Genomic DNA, 23,989 nt, shown 5'->3' with positions numbered 1-23,989 from the left:
CACAGGTGAAGCCCAGGAGTCTCCGGCACAGAGCTCCCAGCACAGGTGAAGCCCAGGAGTCCTAGAACTGGAGTCTCCAGCACAGAGCTCCCAGCACAGGTGAAGCCCAGGAGTCCTAGCACTGGAGTCTCCAGCACAGAGCTCCCAGCACAGGTGAAGCCCAGGAGTCTCCGGCACAGAGCTCCCAGCACAGGTGAAGCCCAGGAGCCAGGCACTGGAGTCTCCAGCACAGGTGAAGCCCAGGAGCCAGGCACTGGAGTCTCCGGCACAGGTGAAGCATTGGAGTCTCCGGCACAGAGCTCCCAGCACAGGTGAAGCCCAGGAGTCCTAGCACTGGAGTCTCCGGCACAGAGCTCCCAGCACAGGTGAAGCCCAGGAGTCCTAGCACTGGAGTCTCCGACACAGAGCTCCCAGCACAGGTGAAGCACTGGAGTCTCCGGCACAGAGCTCCCAGCACAGGAGTCCTAGCACTGGAGTCTCCGGCACAGAGCTCCCAGCACAGGAGTCCTAGCACTGGAGTCTCCGGCACAGAGCTCCCAGCACAGGAGTCCTAGCACTGGAGTCTCCGGCACAGAGCTCCCAGCACAGGAGTCCTAGCACTGGAGTCTCCGGCACAGAGCTCCCAGCACAGGAGTCCTAGCACTGGAGTCTCCGGCACAGAGCTCCTAGCACAGGTGAAGCACAGGAGTCCTAGCACTGGAGTCTCCGGCACAGAGCTCCTAGCACAGGTAAAGCACAGGAGTCCTAGCACTGGAGTCTCCGGCACAGAGCTCCCAGCACAGGTGAAGCACTGGAGTCTCCGGCACAGAGCTCCCAGCACAGGTGAAGCACTGGAGTCTCCGGCACAGAGCTCCTAGCACAGGTAAAGCACAGGAGTCCTAGCACTGGAGTCTCCGGCACAGAGCTCCCAGCACAGGTGAAGCACTGGAGTCTCCGGCACAGAGCTCCCAGCACAGGTGAAGCACTGGAGTCTCCGGCACAGAGCTCCCAGCACAGGTGAAGCACTGGAGTCTCCGGCACAGAGCTCCCAGCACAGGTGAAGCACTGGAGTCTCCGGCACAGAGCTCCCAGCACAGGTGAAGCCCAGGAGTCCTAGCACTGAAGTCTCCGGCACAGAGCTCCCAGCACAGGTGAAGCCCAGGAGTCCGGCACTGGAGTCTCCAGCACAGGTGAAGCCCAGGAGCCAGGCACTGGAGTCTCCGGCACAGGTGAAGCATTGGAGTCTCCGGCAGGACAGGGCTCACATGACGCCTGTGGAATGAGGCCGCCCGCACCCTGGGAGGAGTCTGCGCACAGGAACTCCCCGTCTCATCCTGTTTCCTACTAACAGCCAGAGACCTGGGGAGAGAAGAGCTGGAGTTGGGCAGTCGCCCCGCTTGGACTTTTTCCCGTCACTGTCGTTGAGGCGCCGCTGCAGGTAGGTGTCTGGGGCGGAGAGGACACATGGCGGGGAGGCTGAGGCTCACTCTGGGAGTTTGCTATAAGTTGTGGAGTTGCTGGGACTGGCCGGAGTCCATGTTGGCGCGTCACCTGTCTGAGCGGAGGGGCTGTGGGCTTGTTATGGCAGTGCGGGGGAGGCGCCGGGCTGCGGCTGCTGTGCACCGGTCTCCTGCACTAAGTCTCCCACACATGGGGCGTCCTGTCCGCTCATCCTGTGGTCCGGCAGAGGCGCTGGAGGTGTCCGCCCTGTGGTCCGGCAGAGGCGCTGGAGGTGTCCGCTCATCCTGTGGTCCGGCAGAGGCGCTGGAGGTGTCCGCCCTGTGGTCCGGCAGAGGCGCTGGAGCGGACCGCACTGCGCCCCTCCCTCCGCGCCGCATTGTTCCTCAGGAATGCTCCTACCTTCCACCACGCCCTGTCATCTCTGCGAGGAACTTTCCTTCTCCCACAGACTTGTTGAAGATGCGGGAAAAACTTTATCCCGTGAAATGATGCGGTTTTACTGCGGTTCTGATCTGTCAATTTAGGATGAAAAGTTTTTTTTAAATTGGCTCACAGACTACGTGTTTCCGTCCCTGCTTCTCTACCAGCTGTCAGAACCCATTGCTGTATACAGTAAGAGCCCATTGCTATATATCCCGTATACAGTCAGAGCCCATTGCTGTATACAGTCAGAGCCCATTGCTGTATACAGTCAGAGCCCATTGCTGTATATCCCGTATACAGTAAGAGCCCATTGCTGTATACAGTCAGAGCCCATTGCTGTATACAGTCAGAGCCCATTGCTATATATCCTGTATTCAGTTAGAACCCATTGCTGTATATCCCGTGTACAGTCGGAGCCCATTGCTGTATATCCCGTGTACAGTCGGAGCCCATTGCTGTATATCCCGTGTACAGTCGGAGCCCATTGCTGTCTATCCCGTGTACAGTCGGAGCCCATTGCTGTCTATCCCGTGTACAGTCGGAGCCCATTGCTGTCTATCCCGTGTACAGTCGGAGCCCATTGCTGTCTATCCCGTGTACAGTCGGAGCCCATTGCTGTATATCCCGTGTACAGTCGGAGCCCATTGCTGTATATCCCGTGTACAGTCGGAGCCCATTGCTGTATATCCCGTGTACAGTCGGAGCCCATTGCTGTATATCCCGTATACAGTCAGAACCCATTGGTGTCCCGTGTACAGTCGGAGCCCATTGCTGTCTATCCCGTGTACAGTCGGAGCCCATTACCTTATACTGTATACAGTTAGGAGGTATTATACCCTGTATACAGCTGAAGCTAGTCAGGAGCCATTGCCGTATATACTTCCATGTGTCGCTGTGGGGGATTCTGAGCAGAGAGTAATAATAAAATGATTTAGGATGTGACAATACTAATCTGTGTCATGCACTTTTATTTTCAGTATTGTAGGGTGTGACAGCCACTTCCTTGTCCGCTATCTGTCTCCTCGATTGAGAAATGTTCCTTTTTGTTTCCCTCCGCCCACAGCAATCCAGTAGGGCACTGTTCACATGACCTCCTTATCTGAATTTACCATGATGCATGCACTAAATTGTCAATATTGTTGCATTATATATACACCATAAAAAGAGTGTCGCTTTAATGGTGCGTTCACACCTACAGGATCTGCAGCTGATTTTCTGCAGCAGATTTCATTTAAATAACTAACACAGCATCAAATCTGCTGCAGATCTGCTGCAGATCCTGTAGGTGTGAACGCACCCTAAAGAAGCGTTTAACCTGTTAAGTTGTGGTCAGTGGATGCCTGACTGCTCAGACCCCCTTTGGTCACTAGGAGGAGTTTAGCTCTGTGCTTCTCTCCTCCTACTCTTCCATGCTGCAGGCAATGGGCTCCATAGACTTCACTGCAACACCCCAAAAAAAACGCAGCTACTTTCGTGCGAGTTTTACGCAGTGAGTCTGTGCGTGTGAACAGACCCTTAAACTTTAGGATGATAACTTCACTGAGTCTTATAAATAATACAACTGGATGGCGCACTATTCTACCTTGTGAACATACCCTTATGGTGTGTAGTTTGTATAGTTGAGATTTATAAACCTTATAGTTGATGCATCTACCTGAATTATGAAATGAGAACTGTCATAATTTGGCGAGTCAGCGACTTTCTGGCTATAAAGTGACAGAGGTCGAGCATTTGCTGCCATAATCCTGCTCTCCTGTTTGCGCCTCGGCTCTATCCCATGACTGGCCTCAGTGTAGCAGGTACAGCTCCTCTGTAGATATCTAGTACCCTGTGTATGTAATGCCATGTCCCCTTCCTGCAGGTGACTCCCTTTATGCTTCTCGGACACAGAGAAGTGTAGAACTGTCTTGCATATAGTGGTCAGAAAAGTAACCTAAGGCCATTGTGGATTGTGCATCTAGACCTAGTCAGACTATTCCATGGCAGTATAGTATACAGGAATTGCTAGGATCTGTGAATTACTGTTCCTTAATGGAAAGATAATAAATGATGCCCAGATGCCATATCCCGCATCATGCCCATTGTTGACCCAGATTCCATGCTGTAAAGCTATGGATGAGCTCCAGGGGACTGCACATAGGGCGTGCTGCTCAGTTTACATTCCCCAGGTTTGGACTTCCTGTTTTGAAAATTTCTGCACTTGAATGTTTTTCCAACACACCAGAGGTAGGGAACCGTGGCTCCCCAGCAAAGCTTTGGCTGTCCAGGCATGATGGGAGTTGTAGTTTAGCAACATCTGGAGAGACAAGATTCCTTACCCCTGCAATGCACTGAAGTGTACCCAGAAGTACCCTGAAGTCATGTATCTGCCCCATAGAAGTCTATGAATACTGTACAGTGTTGTGTAGTCTGTCCTGAGAACGATCCTTTCCCTCAGGGGGATTCTTTCTTCTGTCGCAGCCTTATGCTACAGCCAGGATCTGCAGTTCATCTCTTAGGAATGTTAGGCTCCTTATAGACAGGCATGCTGCTGCCCGATCCAAGATCCCTTCCATTATATACAAATTAGACGGACACTTGTTGGAGAGTCTTTTACACCACTCAGTTATTGGGAGTGAAGGGTGGCATGACTACATGGTAGTTTGTGATGCCTTTTAGTATCGTTATTGCTCTTTATACAAGGAGACCTGCTGCTGGCAGTGATTTTCAGGGTCACACATGGTTATGGGGCCTAACACACCAGTTTTACTAATAATCACATCATGTAAAAGTGGATCAGAAAAACAGACTTGCTTTTTCCTATATTCAAGGTACAGTAAAGAATGACCTGGTCCTCTTAGATTCTGTGTTCATACGTTCTGCCAGTTTCTATAACTCTTTCCAAATGAGAGCAGACCATGAGTGATGGAATAATAATACATGGCACCTGGGTATTTCCACCTGCTGTCTGTATACAGCTGGATACAGCTCAGCATGTTTTTATAGAACCAGTGTGGTGTTGTTTTGTTACCCATAATATTTAGGGTTTGTTTGTATTGTTGTTTTCAACACAAACGCTAAATGAGAGATACAATACTAAAAATAACAAAATACTAGCAACACCATGCAGAATGTATTGAAGCCGTATCTGTCGGTTTCAGAGACTTGTTTCCCAACTTCCATTGTCATTCATTTTCTATTGTTTTTTATGAGGTTGAATGTCACAGTCAGAGTTGTGTGTTTTTTTTCTTTTAATATCCTTATAGGCAATAGTAGTATTTGCATTTCTATTGTAACTTGCCTTCAGCTTGAAAGCAGTTAGGCCACATTCACTCATTCCGTGTCCTGCAAGGAACACAGACGTGGAATGCGTGTAACAGACTCCCCCTCCATCCGGGCAGCCTCTGTAATAAGATGCTGAGAGCAGAGGAACTGTATGCCTATGCGCCGCGCTGTAATGACTGTGCTGCTTCATTACAGCGCGGCGCATAGGCATACAGTTTCCCCGCTCCCAGCATCTAATAACAGATGTTGCCCAGGCGGAAGGGGAGTCCGTTACACGTATTCCATGTCTGTGTTCCGTGCAGAACACGGAACGTGTGAATGCTGGGTTCATACTACGTCATTTAAAAAATGGATCAAAAAAGATGCAGAGAAATGCAACCCTTTTTTTTTATCCTTTTTTGTAAAAATGTATGAAAAAAAGTGTGAGCCCAACCTTATCTGAAAATTACAAGTTATCTATCCGCAGGGTAGGTTATAAATACAGCGGCTGTAGTGCAGCAGTAGAATTCACGTGATCACAAGAAAGGGGTCCCTTGTCTCCTGTATATATGAAGCAGCCGTCAAGCATGCATGCTGACACTCTATTGATTTACCTTGGGATTTCAGAAGATAACCGAGCCCTCTTATCTACTATTTCCATCCGTCCCATAGAGAAAAGTTGGACCCTCACAAATCAGTTACCTATTACCTATCCTGGGGATAGATACGTTCTAGTCTTGAGATAGCACCTTTGTGTCAACAACAAGGTTTCTCAGGTTCCAGGATTCAGTTACACAAAGATTTATCTGACAGATCATTGAAGCCAAAGCCATTATCAGACTATAAACAGGGAACAGGTCATAACCGAAAGACTGAGATTTCTCTTTTCAAATCCATTCCTGGCTTTGGCTTCAAAAATCTGTCAAATAAATCTGTGTGTGTAATAGAGTCTTAAGAGACACTCGCCCTGTGTACAAGGGCCAGCTATCAACAAAGCATGTTCAATGGATGATTGGATCTCTTGTGCAGTCATATAAACTAACCATATCTGCTGCACATCTTCCTGTCTAAACAGAGGATGTAGGACCAATAACAATGAATTTAAATGGCTGCACAAACGATCCTACAATTATTCGGCCGCACAATTAATTGAGCCATCTAAGGATGCGTTTACACAGAAAGATTTATCTGACAGATTTTGGAAGCCAAAGCCAGGAATGGATTTGTAAAGAGGACTGATTCCAGTCTTTCCTTTATGACCTGATCCCTGTTTATAGTCTGTTCCTGGTTTTGGCTTCAAAGATCTGTCAGATAAATCTGTCTGTCTAAACGCACCATAAGCGTGCGGTTACACAGAGATTTATCTGGCAGATTTTTTAAGCCAAAGCTAGAAACAGACTATAAACAGAGAACAGATCATAAAGGAAAGACTGAGATTTCTCCTTTTCTCAAATCCGTTCCTGGCTTTGGCTTAAAAAATCTGTCAGATAAATCTCTGTGTAAACACACCATAAGGCTAAACTACAAAAAGAAGAGCTGTCATTGAGTGAAATATACGGAGCTCCACCTTCACCCTTGGATGCTTCCATAATTTACAACATATAACAACCATCACGAGGTGCTGCACTGTTGCGATACCGCGCATTAGATACACATAAAGTAATTTTTTTCCCTGCACTTACTACTGCATCAAGGCTTCACTACCTGGATAAAATGGTGATGTCACGACCCGACTCCCAGAGCTGTGCGGGCTGTGGCTGCTGGAGAGGATGATGACAGGGGGATGCTCAGTGTCACTCCAGTGCCCTGTGTCCGTGCAGTGCCCTTTGTCCCTCAGTGTCATAAATGTATATTGGTGATTTGTATAGCTTTTGGGGGGCAATACAATACTTTAATAAAAATTTTCACCGGACTTCTCCTTTAAGTTATATTTGAACTGTTCCTAGGGGGAAATAGAACCCAGAACCTGGTGTACAATGCATCTTCACCTGTAGTCTCATAACCCGGCTTACATACTGTGCCACAAGAGACTTCCATTTAGGATGCCTTTTGATCCACATGTAAAGTCAACTAATTCCAATGTTTTTATTGTTTTTGTTACAGAAATGACGCTGAATGCAGGAAATATCAATTTTAAGTGGGACCCAAAAAGTCTGGAAATTCGAACCCTTGCAGTTGAAAGACTTCTTGAACCACTTGTTACTCAGGTATGTAAGACTCCTCTGCAAGTGTTGACAAGAGCAGAAGTTTCTGGGTTACAACTGTATTATAATAATTGAGATGATGTGGGTGTTTTTTATGTTTTTGTAAAGATATGTGAAGTGATGTCAGTTATGTCTCCCACCTTCCTCCCATCCTCCCCATACACAGGAATGTTTAGAATGTCCAAGTTTTCCTGTGTTCTCTATGGGAAGAGGAGGGGTAAACCGCAGCCTGAGTTGTTCTGACTTTTTTTTTTTTTTACCATTTTTTTTTTAAATCAGTGTTTCCTTCTTATATTTTGCCCTTTTAAGCTGCCATAAAAAACTACATTTGTGATTTCAGCCTAAAAGATGCAATCTATAGACGAGGCTGGGTTCACACTGTGTTTTTGCAATAGTTTTTTCCATCCATTTTATGTACAAAACAGACACATCTGTGTGCATCTGTTTTACCATTGACTTCCATTTTAAGAAAAAAAGGTTAAAAAAACAGGTCAAATCACATCCTTTTTAGCATACACAAAAGGCTAAAAAAAATGCATTTTAATCTGTTTTTGGATGCTTTTTTTTTTTTAATAATAGAAGTCAATGCTAAAACGTATACACACAAATGCATTAGTTTTTGCATAAAACCAATGGGGGGGGGGCGTGGCTTAGCCATGGAGCTGTGAGGAAGCAGCGTGTAGAGCTCCGGGTCCAGCAGTGCAGTTTTTGCCGTTTTCCCCCTCCTGTCTGACCGCCGCACACATGCCTAACAAGAAGGACAAGAGCGTGGACCCCACCAGTCACCCGGTGACCCGCTCTGCAAGCTCCGTTACGCGGATTGACCGCTTTTTACAGCTCACCCGGCCCGACGCTGCAGAAGCCGAGAGATCCATCATGGCGCCGCCGCTCTCCCAGCCAGCCATGCGGGAGTCCTGCTCCGCCTCGGCCTCCAGCACCATGCCACAAGCCGGTCAGTTTGTCCCGCAGGGCCCCAGGGACCTCGATGCCCGGCCGCCTCTCTCCCAGTCTCCTCCGTTACGAGGCTCCGACCCACAGGCGGTGGACCGCCAGCAAGGTACTCTCGCCCACTCAGAATTTCAGCTCCTGAGAGAGCTCATACAGGCGCTCCCGACCCGCTCTGACTTAGACTCTGTGGTCCAGCGCATAGAGCAGGCCCAGCAGCACGCCATTGCCTCAGTCCGCGCTGAGGTGGAACAATTGGCGCAACGCACCTCCTCCACTGAGGACGCTGTGGCGGCCATGTCTGACCGGATGACCTCCCTAGAGCGTGATATGGCGCGCTCCCGGGCGCACACCCAGCAGCTCTCCCTACTCTTGGATGACCAAGAGAATAGAGGGAGACGGAATAACATTCGCCTGAAAGGCCTCCCAGAACGGGCCCAGGAGGACGAGCTGGCCCAGCGGGTAACCGAAATTTTTAATATGGTTGCTGCGCGCCCCCTGGACTCCACTTTCATCATAGACCGAGTCCACAGAGTAGCCAGGCCCCAGCTGGGAGACGGGTCCATTCCTAGAGATGTGCTGTGTCGCCTACATTACTACTCCGATAAGGAGCGCATCATACAAGCTGTGCGGCACGCTGGAACGGTTCAATACGAGGGGGCTCAGATTAGGCTCTTTCCGGACGTCTCCCCCCGTACCCTGTATATGAGGCGCCTGCTTCAACCCGTGCTGACGGCCATTAGAGAGTCCGGGGCCACCTACCGCTGGGGTCACCCCATACAAGTGTTAGTCCGACGGGGCTCGGCCTCCTTCACCCTGCGCCGCCACGCGGACCTCCCACAGCTGTTTGAATTCCTGGCCATTCCACCGGTGTCGGTCCCTGACTGGCTGGCAATTGACAGACCGGAGCCTGTCCATCAGCCTCCCCGGCGCCGCCGGCTTTCTTCTTCAAGAGGTGCCCCGCCATCCCCGGGTCCCTTTGGGTCGGACACCATGGACCTGTCGCAGAGACTGCCACAGGAGGCTTGAACGCTGTCATGGATCTCACTTCACTCCCGCCTGCACACTCTTGGTGTGACGTGGAATAGTGACGCTCTCTAACTCATCTTACCCCCCCAGGCTTACACCACCTACGTGCCCTCATTTGAGATGCCCAGCCCTCCCATGTCACGCCACCTACGGCCGTCACATCGTTTGGTTGACCATTTTTTCTCCCCTTTTTTTTCCTTTCTCTTTGTTTTTTTTTTTTTTTTTTGGTTGCCCCCTGGTCATCTTTCACCTATTTTCTGGCCTTAGACCTCTGGTGGGGGTCCATCATTGTTTTCCTCGTTTATATTGTCTATATATGTTTCATTCTGTACATTTATTGGTCTGGAGGGAGGGGGAACTAAGTTGTGCCCTGGTCCCGCGCGGTCGGGGCCTCCACCCCGAATATTACGGGGGGCGGTTCCCGGACGTGGCGGTTCCGGAGATTGTTCTACTGTGCTGCTGGCCCGGAGCCGGCTCTTATGGTTTTCTACATCCCCATTCTGTCCTTTTCTACCCTTTTTTTTTCTGTGGGTCTTTCTCGGGCCTTCCTTTGTGATTTGCACTTTGGTGCCCTTTCTTCTCAGGCGTTAGCCGTCCGCCTCTTTGGACTGGTCCGCCTTTTGCTTTTCTTTTTCTTCGCCCTTCTCTGCCTCTTCTGGTCCCCTCTTCCTCCCCTCCCTCGTTTCTGTCCCCTTGTTTCCTTCCCTCCCCTTTTTCCCCTTGTCCACCCCAGTTGTCCCTATCTGTCTACACTCCCTCTTGTGTTTGTTGGTTGTCTCCCCCATGTCGCGGCGGTCCCAGACGGTGCTGAGGGTCGGCTCCCTCAATGTGAAGGGGCTACACGACTGTGGGAAACGCTCAATAATGTTGAACCTCTTCAAAAAACGCAACCTGCAAGTTGCTTTTGTACAAGAAACCCATATGATGTCCTCCCACAAATTCTCATTGTCTAATTCCTGGTTTCCATTTGTTTATCATAGTTTTTCTCCGATACAGAAGGCTAGGGGCACCTCCATTCTGATCTCGCGTTCCCTTCCATGGGAACTGATGGAGTCTCGCTGTGATGATGAAGGTCGATTCCTATTTGTCAAAGGTCGCATCTCCGCGCAGGTATTCACTTTCGCTTCTCTATATCTCCCAAACTCCGGCCAGGCCAGCGCTCTGGAACGCTACCTTGAGGCCCTTGATGAGTTTGCGGAGGGGGTGGTGGTCTTGGGTGGTGACATTAATGTTGCCTTAGACCCTACTCTCGACACCTCTAGAGGCTTCTCCCATATGAACCGGGCCACCCTTAGGAAGATATCCGCGCTCCTAAGAGATTACCAGTTGATAGACTCCTGGAGGCTGTGCCATCCCAGTGACCGAGACTACTCTTTCTACTCCACGCCTCATGACTCATACTCCAGGCTGGACTACTTCCTTTTGAGACACAGGGATCTGGCACTCCTCCTGGACTCCTCAATTGATAACATCACCTTTTCAGATCACGCTATGATCCTCTTACAAATTGCCCTCCCCTCACCCTACCCGACACAATGGCAGTGGCAGCTCAACCCTTCCTTGATTCAGGACATAGCCGTTTTGGCTGACCTGAAGAAGGAACTCGCGGAATACTTCCGCCTCAATGACACTGATGACATTTCCCCTATGACCCTATGGGAGGCCCACAAATGTGTCGCTAGGGGGGTGCTGGTGCGGCATGGGGCCCGCCTGAAGCGGGAGAAGTCTGCTAAGACATCTAAACTTCTACGCCGCCTCGGTGAGCTGGAGGCAGTTCACAAACGAACATCTTCCAGCGAGGTGCGGGGAGAATTAACGCGGGCCAGGGAGGAGCTGCGCACACACTTGAATGACAAGGCCAAAGCCACACTCACCAAATGCAGGAGACATTTTTATGAGTTCGGGAATAAATGCGGCCGAACATTGGCCAGGGCTTTGCGGACCCAGCGGTCTCGCACATTTGTACCCCATATCTCAACACCTCAAGGCGGCAAGGAGCACCTGCCTGTGGAGATTGCCCGGGTGTTCCGGGATTTCTATGCTTCCCTCTATACCTGTGACCGTACTAACCCCCTGACTCTCAGTGCTGATTTCAGATCCAGGATTCAGGCCTATGTGGCGGAGTCCGGCATGCCTCGCCTATCTGGGGAGGTCTTATCGGACCTTGAGGCCCCTATTTCCTCCACTGAGTGGCAGGAGGCTCTGAAGGCTACCCAAACAGGGAAGGCGCCGGGGCCGGACGGCCTTACGCTCAATTACTATAAAGCGCTTGAATCTCTTTTAGCCCCCCACTTTTTAGAAGCCTTCAACTCCCTGTCCTCCGGTATCACCCCCCCCGCGGATACGACCAGGGCGATCATTGCCGTAATTCCCAAGGAGGGCAAGGACCCAGCGCAGTGCGCCAGCTACAGGCCCATCTCGCTCCTGAATGTAGATCTAAAACTCTTCGCAAAGATCCTGGCCTCGCGGCTGGCTCATCCCCTGGGGGGCTCCATTCACCTGGACCAAACCGGTTTCTTACCTGGACGGGAGGCTCGAGACAATACGATACGCGCAGTTGACTTGATCCACAAGGCCAAGGTAGATGGAACCCCTCTCATGCTCCTATCAACTGATGCAGAGAAGGCCTTCGATCGAGTCAACTGGGTGTTCATGGAGGAGACTCTCCGGGCCTTGGGCCTCGGCTCTACCTTCCTGTCTTGGGTCTTGGCCCTTTACTCTAATCCGTCTGCGGTGGTCCGGGTGAATGGAGTCCTATCTGAGAGCTTTCCCATTGCCAACGGTACCCGTCAGGGGTGTCCCCTCTCCCCACTCATCTTCGTTCTGTCACTGGAGCCCTTCTTATCCAGAATCCGGGCCTTGCGGGACCTGGGGGGGATCCGGGCGGGGGAGACCATGCACAAGGTGGCGGCGTACGCAGACGACCTGCTGTTTTTTGTGTCCAATCCTGCCACATCCTTGCCTGTCTTGATGCGTGAGTTGGAGACGTTTGCCTCTCTTTCCAATTTCAAAGTAAATTATTCCAAGTCGGTGGCCCTCAACGTCTCCCTGCCGTCTGGCGTGGTCTCCCTCCTCCGGTCCTCGTTCGGGTTCAGGTGGGCAGTTGGATCCATAAAATACCTGGGCATCTCCCTTCCATCTAACCTCGCTGATCTGTTTCGGCTCAACTTCCCCCCCATATTGGCCCACATCCAGGCCTGCTGCCAGTCATGGGGCTCAGGTACCTTCACTTGGTTTGGCAGGTGCTCCATTTTTAAAATGTCCCTCTTACCCAAGCTCCTCTATGCTTTCCAGTGTGTGCCAGCAAAGATCCCGAAGGCCTTCTTTAAGGCCCTCTCCTCCATACAAATCAAGTTCATCTGGGGCTCCAAACCGGCGAGACTGAAGAGATCACTGCTGTGCAGGGCCAAGACACATGGCGGAGTGGCTTTACCTGATATACAGAGCTACCATCTGGCGTCCTCCTTGGTGAGGGTGATCGACTGGTTTCGCCATGGGCATGTCAAACAGTGGGTGGGCATTGAGCAATCCTTCACCGGCATCCCCCTGCGACACATTCCTTGGCTGCCGCGCCGATATCTAACCGACCTGGTGCCCCATCCGTCTGTTGGCCCTCTGATCGCGGCATGCAACGAGGCTGAGACTCGAGCTCGCCTCGCTCCATTCCTTTCCCCAATGCTGCCCGTGTTGGGCCATCCCGCCTTTGCACCTGGCCTCTCGGATCCAGTATTTCGTGTCTGGGCCCGGGAGGGGAGGGGCACGGCCTCGGAATTTAGGGTTGGCGCGGTCTGGGCGCCTATTGCGGACCTTGCTGCCAGGTCTGACCCAGTCCCTCTGGGGTTCTGGCGAGCTAACCAGCTCTCCCATTATCTCCGCACGTTGCCGTCTCCTGATCAGATTCCCTCCTCGAGGACGTACTTCGAGACACTGTGTGATGGAGAGGGTCCTCTCCGGCACTCCCTTTCCCTGATTTATAGGGAACTGTTGGTTCCACCGGATTCTGAGCCCCCTCCCTTCTTGGTCAAGTGGGAAGAGGAGCTGCAGTTGACGCTAACCCCGGCCCAGCGCTCTGACATCCTCACAATGGCTCATAAATGCTCTATCAGTTCCCGCTTCCAGGAAGCTGGATATAAAATAGTCTCGCGCTGGTACAGGGTCCCCGTTAAACTACACGCAATCTGGCCGGAGGCCGATCCCACCTGTTGGAGATGCGGAACTGCGGAGGGCACGTTCCTACATATTTTTTGGTCCTGTCCCTCCTTAACCCAGTTCTGGACCACAGTCCAGGAGGTGGCCCGAAAGGTGTCCGGGGCCACTGTGGACTTCTCGCCTGCACTCTTCCTGCTTCATCACAGCGACATGTCCTCCAAAAAATACCGCCGGTCTATCCTTCGCTTTCTTGTGATGACGGCGAGGGCCTGTATTCCCCTATATTGGAAACGGGTGGAGGCTCCCCCTATTTCTCTCTGGATACGGAAAATGAATGAGGTAATGAGAATGGAGGATTTGACTGCCTCCCTCCAAAACTCCAATTCTCGGTTTTACCGGACTTGGCTCCCTTGGACGGACTTTCAACAGTCCGCAGATTACGCTATGCTCCTCAGTGAGCCCACACTTCCTGCGGAGTGAGGGGTTCGATCATGGCAAACTCTGGGCCCTCTGTGTGTCTACCTGTTTTCCCCCTTGTTGTGTCCTGTCTTACGTCGTCCCCCCCTCCCCTCTTCTGTCCTGCCCCCTTCTTTTCCCTACCCCGTCCCCTCCACGCTGCCCCGCTGGGCCTTGGAGTGGACTTACTCCTTCTTTCCTTAATTACACTGAATGTGAAAATGGATGTGGGGGCCAGTAACGGGATGCCCCGGTATTCTCATTTTCTTCTAATGTCTGCTATAAGCTGTTTGCTCGTGCATTATTTTCCTGCCTATTCATAGTGGATATTCGAGCTGTTTGTCCAATGTTTGGTTTTACTGCACTTTGTCCGGGGCTGCGTCCCCTATGCTGGCCTGCCAGAGGTGTTTGTTAAATAAAGAATTTATAAAAAAAAAAACCAATGGGGGAAAAAAAACATTGCAAAAACGCAGTGTAAGGCTGGCTTCATACTAAGTTTTTGCAATGTTTTTTTTTTCATCCGTTTTTGCAAAAAAACTGATGCATTTGTGTGCATCCATTTTAATCCGTCTTTTCATTGACTTCTATTATAAAACGTAGTGTGAACCCACCCTAAGAAGGGCACGTGACCGGACACATCTATCAGGAACCTAGGCATTACTCTCGTTTAACCCCTTTCCTGTCAGTAACATTTATATATGCGTTCCTACTGCACATACCCCTTGCAGTAGGAATGTATTATATATATATATATATATATATATATATATATATATATATATATATGTTTATATATACATTCCTGTACTGATGGGGCTTCCTGATGTGAGCGGGATCACTGCAGTGAGAGCGATCCCGCTCACATCAGTGTCCGGGGCCAGAGGTGATGAGAAGCAGCTGCATCTCATTAAGCCCTTAAACACCGTGATCTACAGCAATCACAGCGTTTAAGGTACTCAGTGATAGATCAAGCATCTGTCACTGAGTGATAGGGATCTCCGCAGCCGTGTTGCAGGGGTCCCGATCGTATGTGCTGACAGGCGGGGGTAAGCCCCTTACCTCCGTTCTGTCGGTTCGGTGATCCATGTATAGAGTCTGCTCTCAGGCAGGCTCTATACATAGATCGCAGATAACACTGATCTATGCTATGCTATGCTATGGCATAGCATAGACCAGTATATGCAGTCTAATGATTGCATCTTTTACAGTAAATAAGTGTAAAAAATAAGGTGTCAGAAAGAAGTTTTATAAAAGTATTAAAAAACCCTTTATAACCCCCCAATAAAAGTTTAAAAGACCCCCTTGCTCATTATAAAAATATAAATAAACATATTACATATCGTAGCGTGTAAACGGGAAAAAAAACACCAGGATTGCTGATTTTTTTTAAATTATATATTACAAAAAAAATTATTAAAAGCAATCAAAATTTTTCTGTAACACCAATATGATATTAATAAAAACTAGAGATCATGGCACATAAAATGACACCCCAACCAGCCTTGTAGGTGGAAAAATAAAAGCGCTATTGCTCTTAGAAGGCGGGGAGGAACATTGCATTAATTTGACCCGGCCTTTTGTGCATCAAAGGGCTCTGTCTTGAAGGGGTTAAAAAACCTTCAGATGGGTTTTACCTGTCAAAAGTTTGATTGCTCAGTGTCTGGGTGTTCAGAGCCCCACAATCACTAGAAAGAGGTTGGCATTTTTTGAGTATAGTACTTTTATGTTTAGATTTGCTGGTGACAAAGCCAAAGCCTGAGACATTCTTAATGAGAGCTACCAATGATTTTGAAAGGTGCTGTAGTGTTAAGATCTGAAGAAGATTCAGGTCACCATCATTATTTAATTGTTACATAATCTGCGATGTGCCATGTGAGGATAATTCTATAGTGTCCCCAGCTCAGGCACATACAAGCTTAAGTATGCCAGTGCAGGTGGGGGGAGGGGGTATACGGATTGGTAGTAGGAATACACAGTTTCTTAAAATTATATGGCTTACTTAAAGCGACTCTGTACCCACAATCTGACACCCCCCTAAACCACTTTTACCTTCAGATAGCTGCTTTTAATCCAAGATCTGTCCTGGGGTCCGTTCGGCAGGGGAGGCAGTTATTGTCATAAAAGCAACTTTTAATCCGGCAGCGCTGTGTCTAATGGTCGGGGCTCATCATTAGGAATGCTCCAGGCAGATTGCTTCCTATTCCCCACCTTTGTGTATAATGAACATGGGCTGGATCGTTAATACACACTTGTGCAAAGCTCAAACAGCAGTAAATGATGAGGATTTTGGGGAGGAAGGACGGAGAGGTGGTGTCAGCCTAATGCATATACAAATGTAAGCCCCGGCCTTTAGACACAGCGCTGCCGGATTAAAAGTTGTTTTTAGGACAATAACTGCATCCCCTGCCGAACGGACCCCAGGACAGATCTTGGATTAAAAGCAGCTATTCGAAGGTACAAGTGGTTTGGGGGGGACAGATTGTGGGTACAGAGTCGCTTTAACTCCCTAGGGATTTAGCCAGTTTTCATTTTCCTTGTATGAGGGCTTGTTTTCTTTAAGACGAATTGTATTTTAAAGGGGTATTCCCCCAAAAAATATTTTTGCATTAATACATTGCCCACCCGTAGCTTTCCATCTTTCCAATATAAAGCTATTATGAATTCTGCACAGTTTTGCTGTTATCTAGTTGCATTCACCCCCACCGTTTGCATAAAATCATCAGATCTCAGTCCACTCCGACACGGCTCCCTGCTCCTGGCCCGCACCCTCCGAGACGGCATCATGTGTCCTCCCTCTCTTCAATGGGCTGGGTTAGTGCTTCTAACCCTGCCCATTGAAGTGAGGGAGGACACTGACAGCTTCTGCTGATCAGTGTCTCCAGACTACATCCCCCCAGGTCATCTTTGTGCCCCAGCTCACCTGTGGCCCCCACTCTGTGCCCCCTGACATTTCCCCCCTGCAGCTTACATGTATCTCGGGACGTCCCGGGAGAAGCAACATCGGGCAGCAGCCATCACGGGGGGTGGATTACTGCAGCCGCTCTGCCTATGGAGGATGAGAGGAGACGGCGGCACCACCTAACCCCCCCCGACCCAACACCGGCAGCCCGCGGCAATAACAACCGCCCCCCCCCCCCCCCCTCGAACTCAGCACCGGCGGGCGCACTCATCACTTGCGGCAGCACCAAAGCTTTCCCCCCCGGGACGCAGCCCCCGCTCGCCCCGGAACTCATTATCGGCAGCTAGCGGCGGCCCCCCGAATCCATCACTGGCGGCCCGCGGCAGCACTCTTGCCGCCAGCCCCCCCTGAACTCACCATCGGCGGCCAGTGGCAGCACTCTTGCCCTCCCCCCGAACTCATCATCGGCGGCCCGCGGGAAAAGGGGCTGATTTAAACTTTTAGGGGAAGGGATTTTTTTGTTAATAAAAAAAACTAATACAACTGCACTGATCTCTCATAGAGCTCAATGCAGTTTATACGTACTGCATTGAGGGGGATGGGGGGGGGTAGTCCTGCACCAAAGCACCTCATTTACATATCTAAAAAGCGGATCAAATTGCAGAGGATCAAGACAATTGCCTTCATCCTCAGTGCCCTGTGCACTATGGGGATATAGCAGGAGGTGAGACGCTTGTAACCTACTAATAGTTTCCTTATAAACATTTAAAAATTGCTTTGCATCTCCATATTCCCCCTTACTTTTTCATCTATAAAGCTAGGGCTTGTTTTCTTTTGTAATGGTGCGTTCACACCTACAGGATCTGCAGCTGATTTTCTGCAGCAGATTTCATTTAAATAACTGAACACAGCATCAAATCTGCTGCAGATCTGCTGCAGATCCTGTAGGTGTGAACGCACCCTAAAGGGTCTATATTTGTTAGTACCATTTTTGGGGTAGATGGGACTCCTTGACTAGTTTTATATTCCTTGTTTTGTTGGATGTGAGATAATGAAAATATGCAATCCTGGCAGCCGCTACCCAACATATATTGAGCTGACAGAGCTATGTGTATGGTGGATGTTGCCAAGGGGTTAAAGGGGTAGTGCGGTGCTAAGAAATTATTCACAAAATAACACACATTACAGAGTTATACAATTTTGTAATATATGTTATGTATGTGAATGGTCCCCTTCCGTGTGTTCCCCGACCTCCGCCCGTGGGCCCGGAAGTGTAGTGTACCATACATACCTGATCCGTGTCGACCGACCCCCGTCAAAGACGTCATCTTCGGGAGGCCGGCCGACCCACTCCTGCCGTCCCTCATGCTGGCCCCCCTCTGCCGCGTCATAACTATGCTCAGCCGCGATTGGCTGAGCACAGTTATGCTCAGCCAATCGCGGCTGAGCACAGTTATGACGCGGCAGAGGGGGGCCAGCATGAGGGACGGCAGGAGTGGGTCGGCCGGCCTCCCGAAGACTACATCACTGTCAGAAGACGGCGGACGGGGGTCGACGCGAATCAGGTATGTATAATGCACTACGTATAATGCACTACACTTCCGGGTACACGGGCGGTAGTCGGGGAACACAGGGAAGGGGACCATTCAGATACATAACATACATTACAAAGTTGTATAACTTTGTAATGTGTGTTATTTTGTGAATAATTTCTTAGTGCCGCACTACCCCTTTAATATTAGGACACATGATGTATGTATTTAGAAAGTAGACAGCCCTTTTATGTCCAGGAAAACAGATATACGTAGGAAAATTTTCTGTGATTTAAAAATTGTAAAATAAACATATTTCTATGCAGGTAACAACTTTGGTTAATACCAGCAACAAAGGACCATCCAATAAAAAGAAAGGCCGTTCTAAGAAAGCTCATGTTCTGGCTGCATCTGTGGAGCAAGCAACTCAGAATTTTCTGGAAAAAGGAGACAAGATAGCCAAAGAAAGCCAGTTTCTAAAGCAGGAGTTAATAGATGCAGTTGAGGATGTTCGGAAACAAGGTATGTTCTCCAGATAAACATGTCTGGTAATAAAGAAAACTTCTGATCTTCCACTAGAATGCCAGAGAGCAGGGAAACTGAACAGATGAATATAGTAAAAGATTCAGTGTAACTTGTAATTTATTCACTTATATATCTGCTACTCTTGCTCTTTAACTTGATTTTATTAGTAAGAATGGGGACATGTTGCCTTAAGGATAGCCTGGCCTTTACCTATCTTCTTTAAATGCCTGGGCACCTGTCTGCCATGAAGATTGTTAAAAAGTCTATACCAAGATCCGCAGACAGAGCATGTGTTGTTGCACTCCCCTCTGGGCACTCTGACTCTGCTTTTTGAGCTGCTTTCAGTCACATACTGCTCTCTCTCTCTCTCCCTCCCTCTCTCTCTCCCTCCCTCTCTCCCCCTCTCCTTTAGGCATTGGCTTCTAGTACAACTAGACCTCCGTCTTCTTGGTCACTTTCCTGAGCTGGGAACACGCTGTAAGTGTTCAATGCATGCTTTAAGATCCTTCTTGTTGCAGTCCTCCCGTGGAAACACCCTACATTTGGGTGTGATGCCCTGTACAGCCAATTCAGACCACAGAGCCACATTTTCCAGTACAATGACAGCCGTTGTCACATACTTTGCTTTACTCACTGCAACAAAAAAATCCTATTTTGGGCTATCTAAACCCTGCTGCCCAATGTGCATTGAACATAGATTACCCCTGTAGCCCTGCTATCCCCTGAACCTTTATCCAGTCAGTCAAAAAGTGCATAACTGAAGTGTGCCCACACACTGGTGACTTCACTAGGGTTTCCCAGTCTATGATGGGCCATCTTCTCCTTAGGTAAACTTAGCACAATGTTCAGGTTTGTATATTCTTGCCTATATCTGGTCTTGTCTCCTTGTCTCCTATATCCTTGTCTCCTTCAGTGGTTCAGTCTGAGACATCAGTTCCTCCCAGGGATTCAGATTCCAATTTTTTTTTTATTAAATTGTCCAAAAAATTGTCTAGCGCCTGTCTGCGTTTATACAGGGATATGGGAAGCAGCAGTCACTTCTTAGCAAGCCCTTTTGGTGAGTAACAACAGTTACAGTGTGGAACATGATGGGCATGACAGGAGATTTGTGGCTGTGTGGAGCTAGTAATAGCTGCAGCAATGGTAGCAGCAGTAGTACAGCATGCACCATTATGGATATTCTCAGAACATTCCCAGAAAGATTGTCCCTCATGCTATGGCCAGTTTAAACAATTATAATGGTCAATATATTACTGGGTCTGCAAAATGAGCATTTATCAGACAATTGTTTCCTCCAAAGTTGTTTATAGAGATCTATTACCTTCATGCATAATAGACAGCTTGTTTGGGTGAATAGGGCAGGTTACTGTAATAATCATACTCCTGTCCAATGATTATACACTTGATACTCCATTGACTGACTCCTTTCTGTCTCTTAAAAATGTCCTCCTCTTTTCTCCTCACTATAAAACACACCCACTGAGCTGGCACTAATCCGCCATCTGTATATGCTGTGTTTTACTATATTTCATTCTCTGTCTGACCTTTCTCCTATTTCTGTCCTTACAAAATAGCAGGATTTCCTGGTTGGGCTGTTTTATAGTGGCTATAACCTATTCACTGAATCATCTCTGTGATTATGTGACTCACACCTATAGTCTCTCATGATTGGCTGTGCTACAGGATAAGCTGTCTGCAAGGCGTTATGGGGGAGCCTGCTGGGGCGTGTCAGTCCTCCCTTACCTGCATGACATCATTACAGCCTTGAAGTTCACACTTCGGCTGGATGATCAGTCTATCCTTGTCCTCTTTTTTTCCCTTCTCAAGTTTTTTCCCCTGGTCATGTCTGTCGTCACTACTCACTTCACACCTTCTAGCAGGGTATTGCCCAGGTGGTACTTCTGTACAGATACCTTACTCCTCTGTTGAATCTGAATTTAGTCCTTGATGCCCTTGAGTCTGTTCCTTTTGGAATTCTTCATTTGCTGGTTTGGAGGGGTGGTCTTCCATGTAAAGGTTCTCTCTTCGTTTCTGAAACGTTGTTCTGGACCCATCTTTTCCTTTCTTAGGGTATGTTCACACTGAGCAAATACGGCGGAGCTCTCCACCTGTCTGTGTCCCGATGTGAGTAAATGGGAGGACGCACTCTTCCGCTGCAGTCGCTCTCTGCTTAAAGAAGTGGCACGTCACTTCTTTGAGCAGAGAGGGGCGGCTGCGGAGGAGTGCGCGCCCTGGCACACATGGGCTATGGCACACTGAGACAGGCGGGATTCCGCGGCGGAAAGTTCCGTCACGTAATTCCACCTGTCTTACTCAGTGGGAACATACCCTTAAAGGCCTATTACACTGGATGATATTTAGTACAACTTGCCTGAGCTCTTGACGCCCTTTACTGTTCAATTTGTCTTTTTAGTCTTGCCCATTATATTCTTCCCTTGTTCTTATAAGGAGGAGGATTATTAATTTAGCCCAAACAGTTAACATAACCCAACATAGCTCTGTTTTCATGCATGCCGTCCCTAACTTGCTTTATAGAGGAAAACAGTACATCCCCTGTCTGCCCCCCTAATTGTTGAAATCCTCCCCTTTAGTCTTGTAACTATAGGCTTGATGATGCCACCTAGCCGTGGCCTTATCGTAGGTTTCAGAAGCTTATTCCAGATTGTGAGGTGATGCTTTAGATACAGATGCAGGTCACATAAGAGGCTGTACATGGAGCATTTGTACACTAGCTTTGTCATACATGCTGGAGCTCACTGCCTGGAGGTAAGGAAGATGGTGGCTGGCAGTGGTCTTACATTATCCCCAGGGCACAGGCAGGAAGAGAGTCCGCGTCATCCCAGTGTAGTCTATGGTTGTTGTCGTACAGACACATTCTGCATGATATTTAGTTACTTGGAAGCCTAGAGGCAGTAGTGGCATCAGACATTTTGAATACCACTGAGAATCCATATGGTTTTGATGTAGAGGAGGTAGATATGAAACATTAAATTGTTTTTCTTCTACTTTAGATCTCTTTTGACAGAAACTTTTCTTTACTTTCAGGAGAGGTAATGAGAAGCGCATCTGGAGAGTTTGCTGATGATCCGTGCTCCTCTGTGAAACGTGGAAACATGGTCCGAGCTGCACGTGCGTTGCTGTCTGCAGTTACCAGGTTGCTTATATTGGCTGATATGGCTGATGTCTACAAGCTACTTGTTCAGCTGAAAGTGGTAATGTACTTATTTTTTAATTTCTTAATTCATTTATTTACATTTTTTATTCTTTCGATCCAGAATACAAATAATTTTAAAACAGCAACACATTATCATGTATCATCACCTCGTAATTCCATATTTAAACAATTTTTTTCTTATTCCGTTATTATACTTTCTCAACTGCTAGCTCTCCTTTCCTTTCCTTTCCTCTCAAGACATAAAACAAACAAACAAAAATGTACTGATGTCCTTTAGGGCCCGTTTACACTACGGAATCGGTGCTGAAATTTTGTGCAGAATCTGTGCTGAATCCTGCCTGCTATCTGTTTGAATGGGAGGGCTTGTGCGCCTCTGCTCTCCGCACCTCTCTGCACATAGAATTGACATGTCCGATTCTGTAGTGTGAACGGGCCCTTAGTATGCAATACTTTTACCTGTCCAATGAGGTTATTTATTTGTTCTTTCTTTTGAAAGGTGGAAGAAGGAATTGTAAAATTAAGAAATGCTGGTACAGAGCAGGATTTAGGAATACAATACAAGGCTTTAAAAGCAGAGGTTGACAAGTTAAATGTAATGGCTGCAAAAAGGCAACAGGTAAACCTATGGGCAGTATTTGTATGTGTATATATGTGCATCATTGTGATTTATTTGGAGTTGTGTAGAGCTAAAGCTTACCAAGGTAACTGTGATTCCAAGTAATATTAAAGAATCAGGGCACAGCAGCTACCACCCTTAACAAGGATTGGAAGGTGTTTTAGGGGATCTGTAAATGCATAGTGTAAGGCTGGGTTCACACTGCGTTTCACACAGCTATAGGATTGTTTTCTAATCTACTCGTCATTCCAATTCTAACTCTATACACTAATTGTAAGGCATGAAGGGGGATACTAGTGGAGATGATGTAGCAGAAGGCATCCCAAATTTCTGATCCACTAGTGTTTCAGAAGTTATGTAAACAGCCAAGATCCTGGGGGTATGCCTTTTGCACAACTCCAACTAGTCAAGGGGAGTTACACCAATGGTTCAACTGTTTATGGCTTTCCGACCACCGCTGGCAGCCAAAAACAGGCCAGAGGACACGGCCATCTTTATGAAATGGAAATACCCCTTTAGGTATGTTCATACTGAGTAAATTCGGCGGAAGTCCCCGTTGCGGAATCCCGCTTTTCTCATTGTACCATAGCCCGTCTAAGGCAGAGCGCACGCCCCTCCCCTGCCATGGCTCTCCACTCACAGAAGTGACATGTCACTTCCCTGAGCGGAGAGCGGCGGCAGCGGAGGAGCATGTGCTCTTTCATAGAGAAGAAGTGTCACACTAAGACAGGCGGGATTTCATGGCCGAGAGTTCCGTGGCGGAATTCCGTCTGATTTACTTTAGTGTGAACATACCTGTTAGGTAAGAAGCTCGCATTACACTCTGTAGAACTTACAAGTTTAGTTGGGGATTTATTTTGCCACTGGCAAATAAGAGAGGTTTTGTATTCTTTTATTTTTTGTGGCCCTTCACCACAGTTTCCTAACTTGTCAATCATAGACTTAAGTTGTCTTTATTACTTTGCCCCCATTATAGGAGTTAAAAGATATAGGGCACAGAGATCAGATGGCTGCAGCTCGAGGAATTCTGCAGAAGAATATCCCAATTCTTTATACCGCTTCCCAAGCATGTCTGCAGCATCCTGATGTGGCTGCTTACAAAGCAAACAGAGACCTGATCTATAAACAACTCCAGCAAGCAGTCACTGGCATCTCGAATGCAGCACAAGCCACATCATCGGAGGAAGTCTCTTCACAACATGGAGGAGGAGGAGGAGGAGAGCTGGCCATTGCGCTAAACAATTTTGATGTGAGTTTTAATTTTGTAGGTTTAGCTAGGATGGTAATAACCCAAAGTATAAATAGGCTGCACCTCACGATAATGAATAGGAAATATATGGTATTTAATTTTAT

The 23,989-nt window shown here is 48.4% G+C and overlaps 1 protein-coding gene across 1 annotated transcript in view; it reads left to right on the top strand.

The window, feature by feature from the left end:
• The first annotated feature begins 1,307 nt into the window (after nucleotides 1-1,307).
• CTNNA1 (catenin alpha 1) overlaps nucleotides 1,308-23,989 on the top strand; it is a 41,386-nt gene continuing 18,704 nt past the window's right edge. Inside the window, exons 1-6 of the mRNA XM_069970351.1 lie at nucleotides 1,308-1,417; nucleotides 7,210-7,313; nucleotides 18,647-18,842; nucleotides 21,891-22,057; nucleotides 22,517-22,636; nucleotides 23,613-23,885. Coding sequence (XP_069826452.1) covers nucleotides 7,212-7,313; nucleotides 18,647-18,842; nucleotides 21,891-22,057; nucleotides 22,517-22,636; nucleotides 23,613-23,885 — 858 coding nt within the window. The 5' untranslated portion in view covers nucleotides 1,308-1,417; nucleotides 7,210-7,211. The remainder of the gene's footprint in view (nucleotides 1,418-7,209; nucleotides 7,314-18,646; nucleotides 18,843-21,890; nucleotides 22,058-22,516; nucleotides 22,637-23,612; nucleotides 23,886-23,989) is intronic.

Source organism: Dendropsophus ebraccatus, chromosome 1 (genome assembly GCF_027789765.1).
Source record: "Dendropsophus ebraccatus isolate aDenEbr1 chromosome 1, aDenEbr1.pat, whole genome shotgun sequence".
Classification (NCBI taxonomy): domain Eukaryota; kingdom Metazoa; phylum Chordata; class Amphibia; order Anura; family Hylidae; genus Dendropsophus; species Dendropsophus ebraccatus.
Note: the sequence above shows the minus strand (reverse complement) of the source record. Positions and strands in the feature narration are given on the sequence as shown.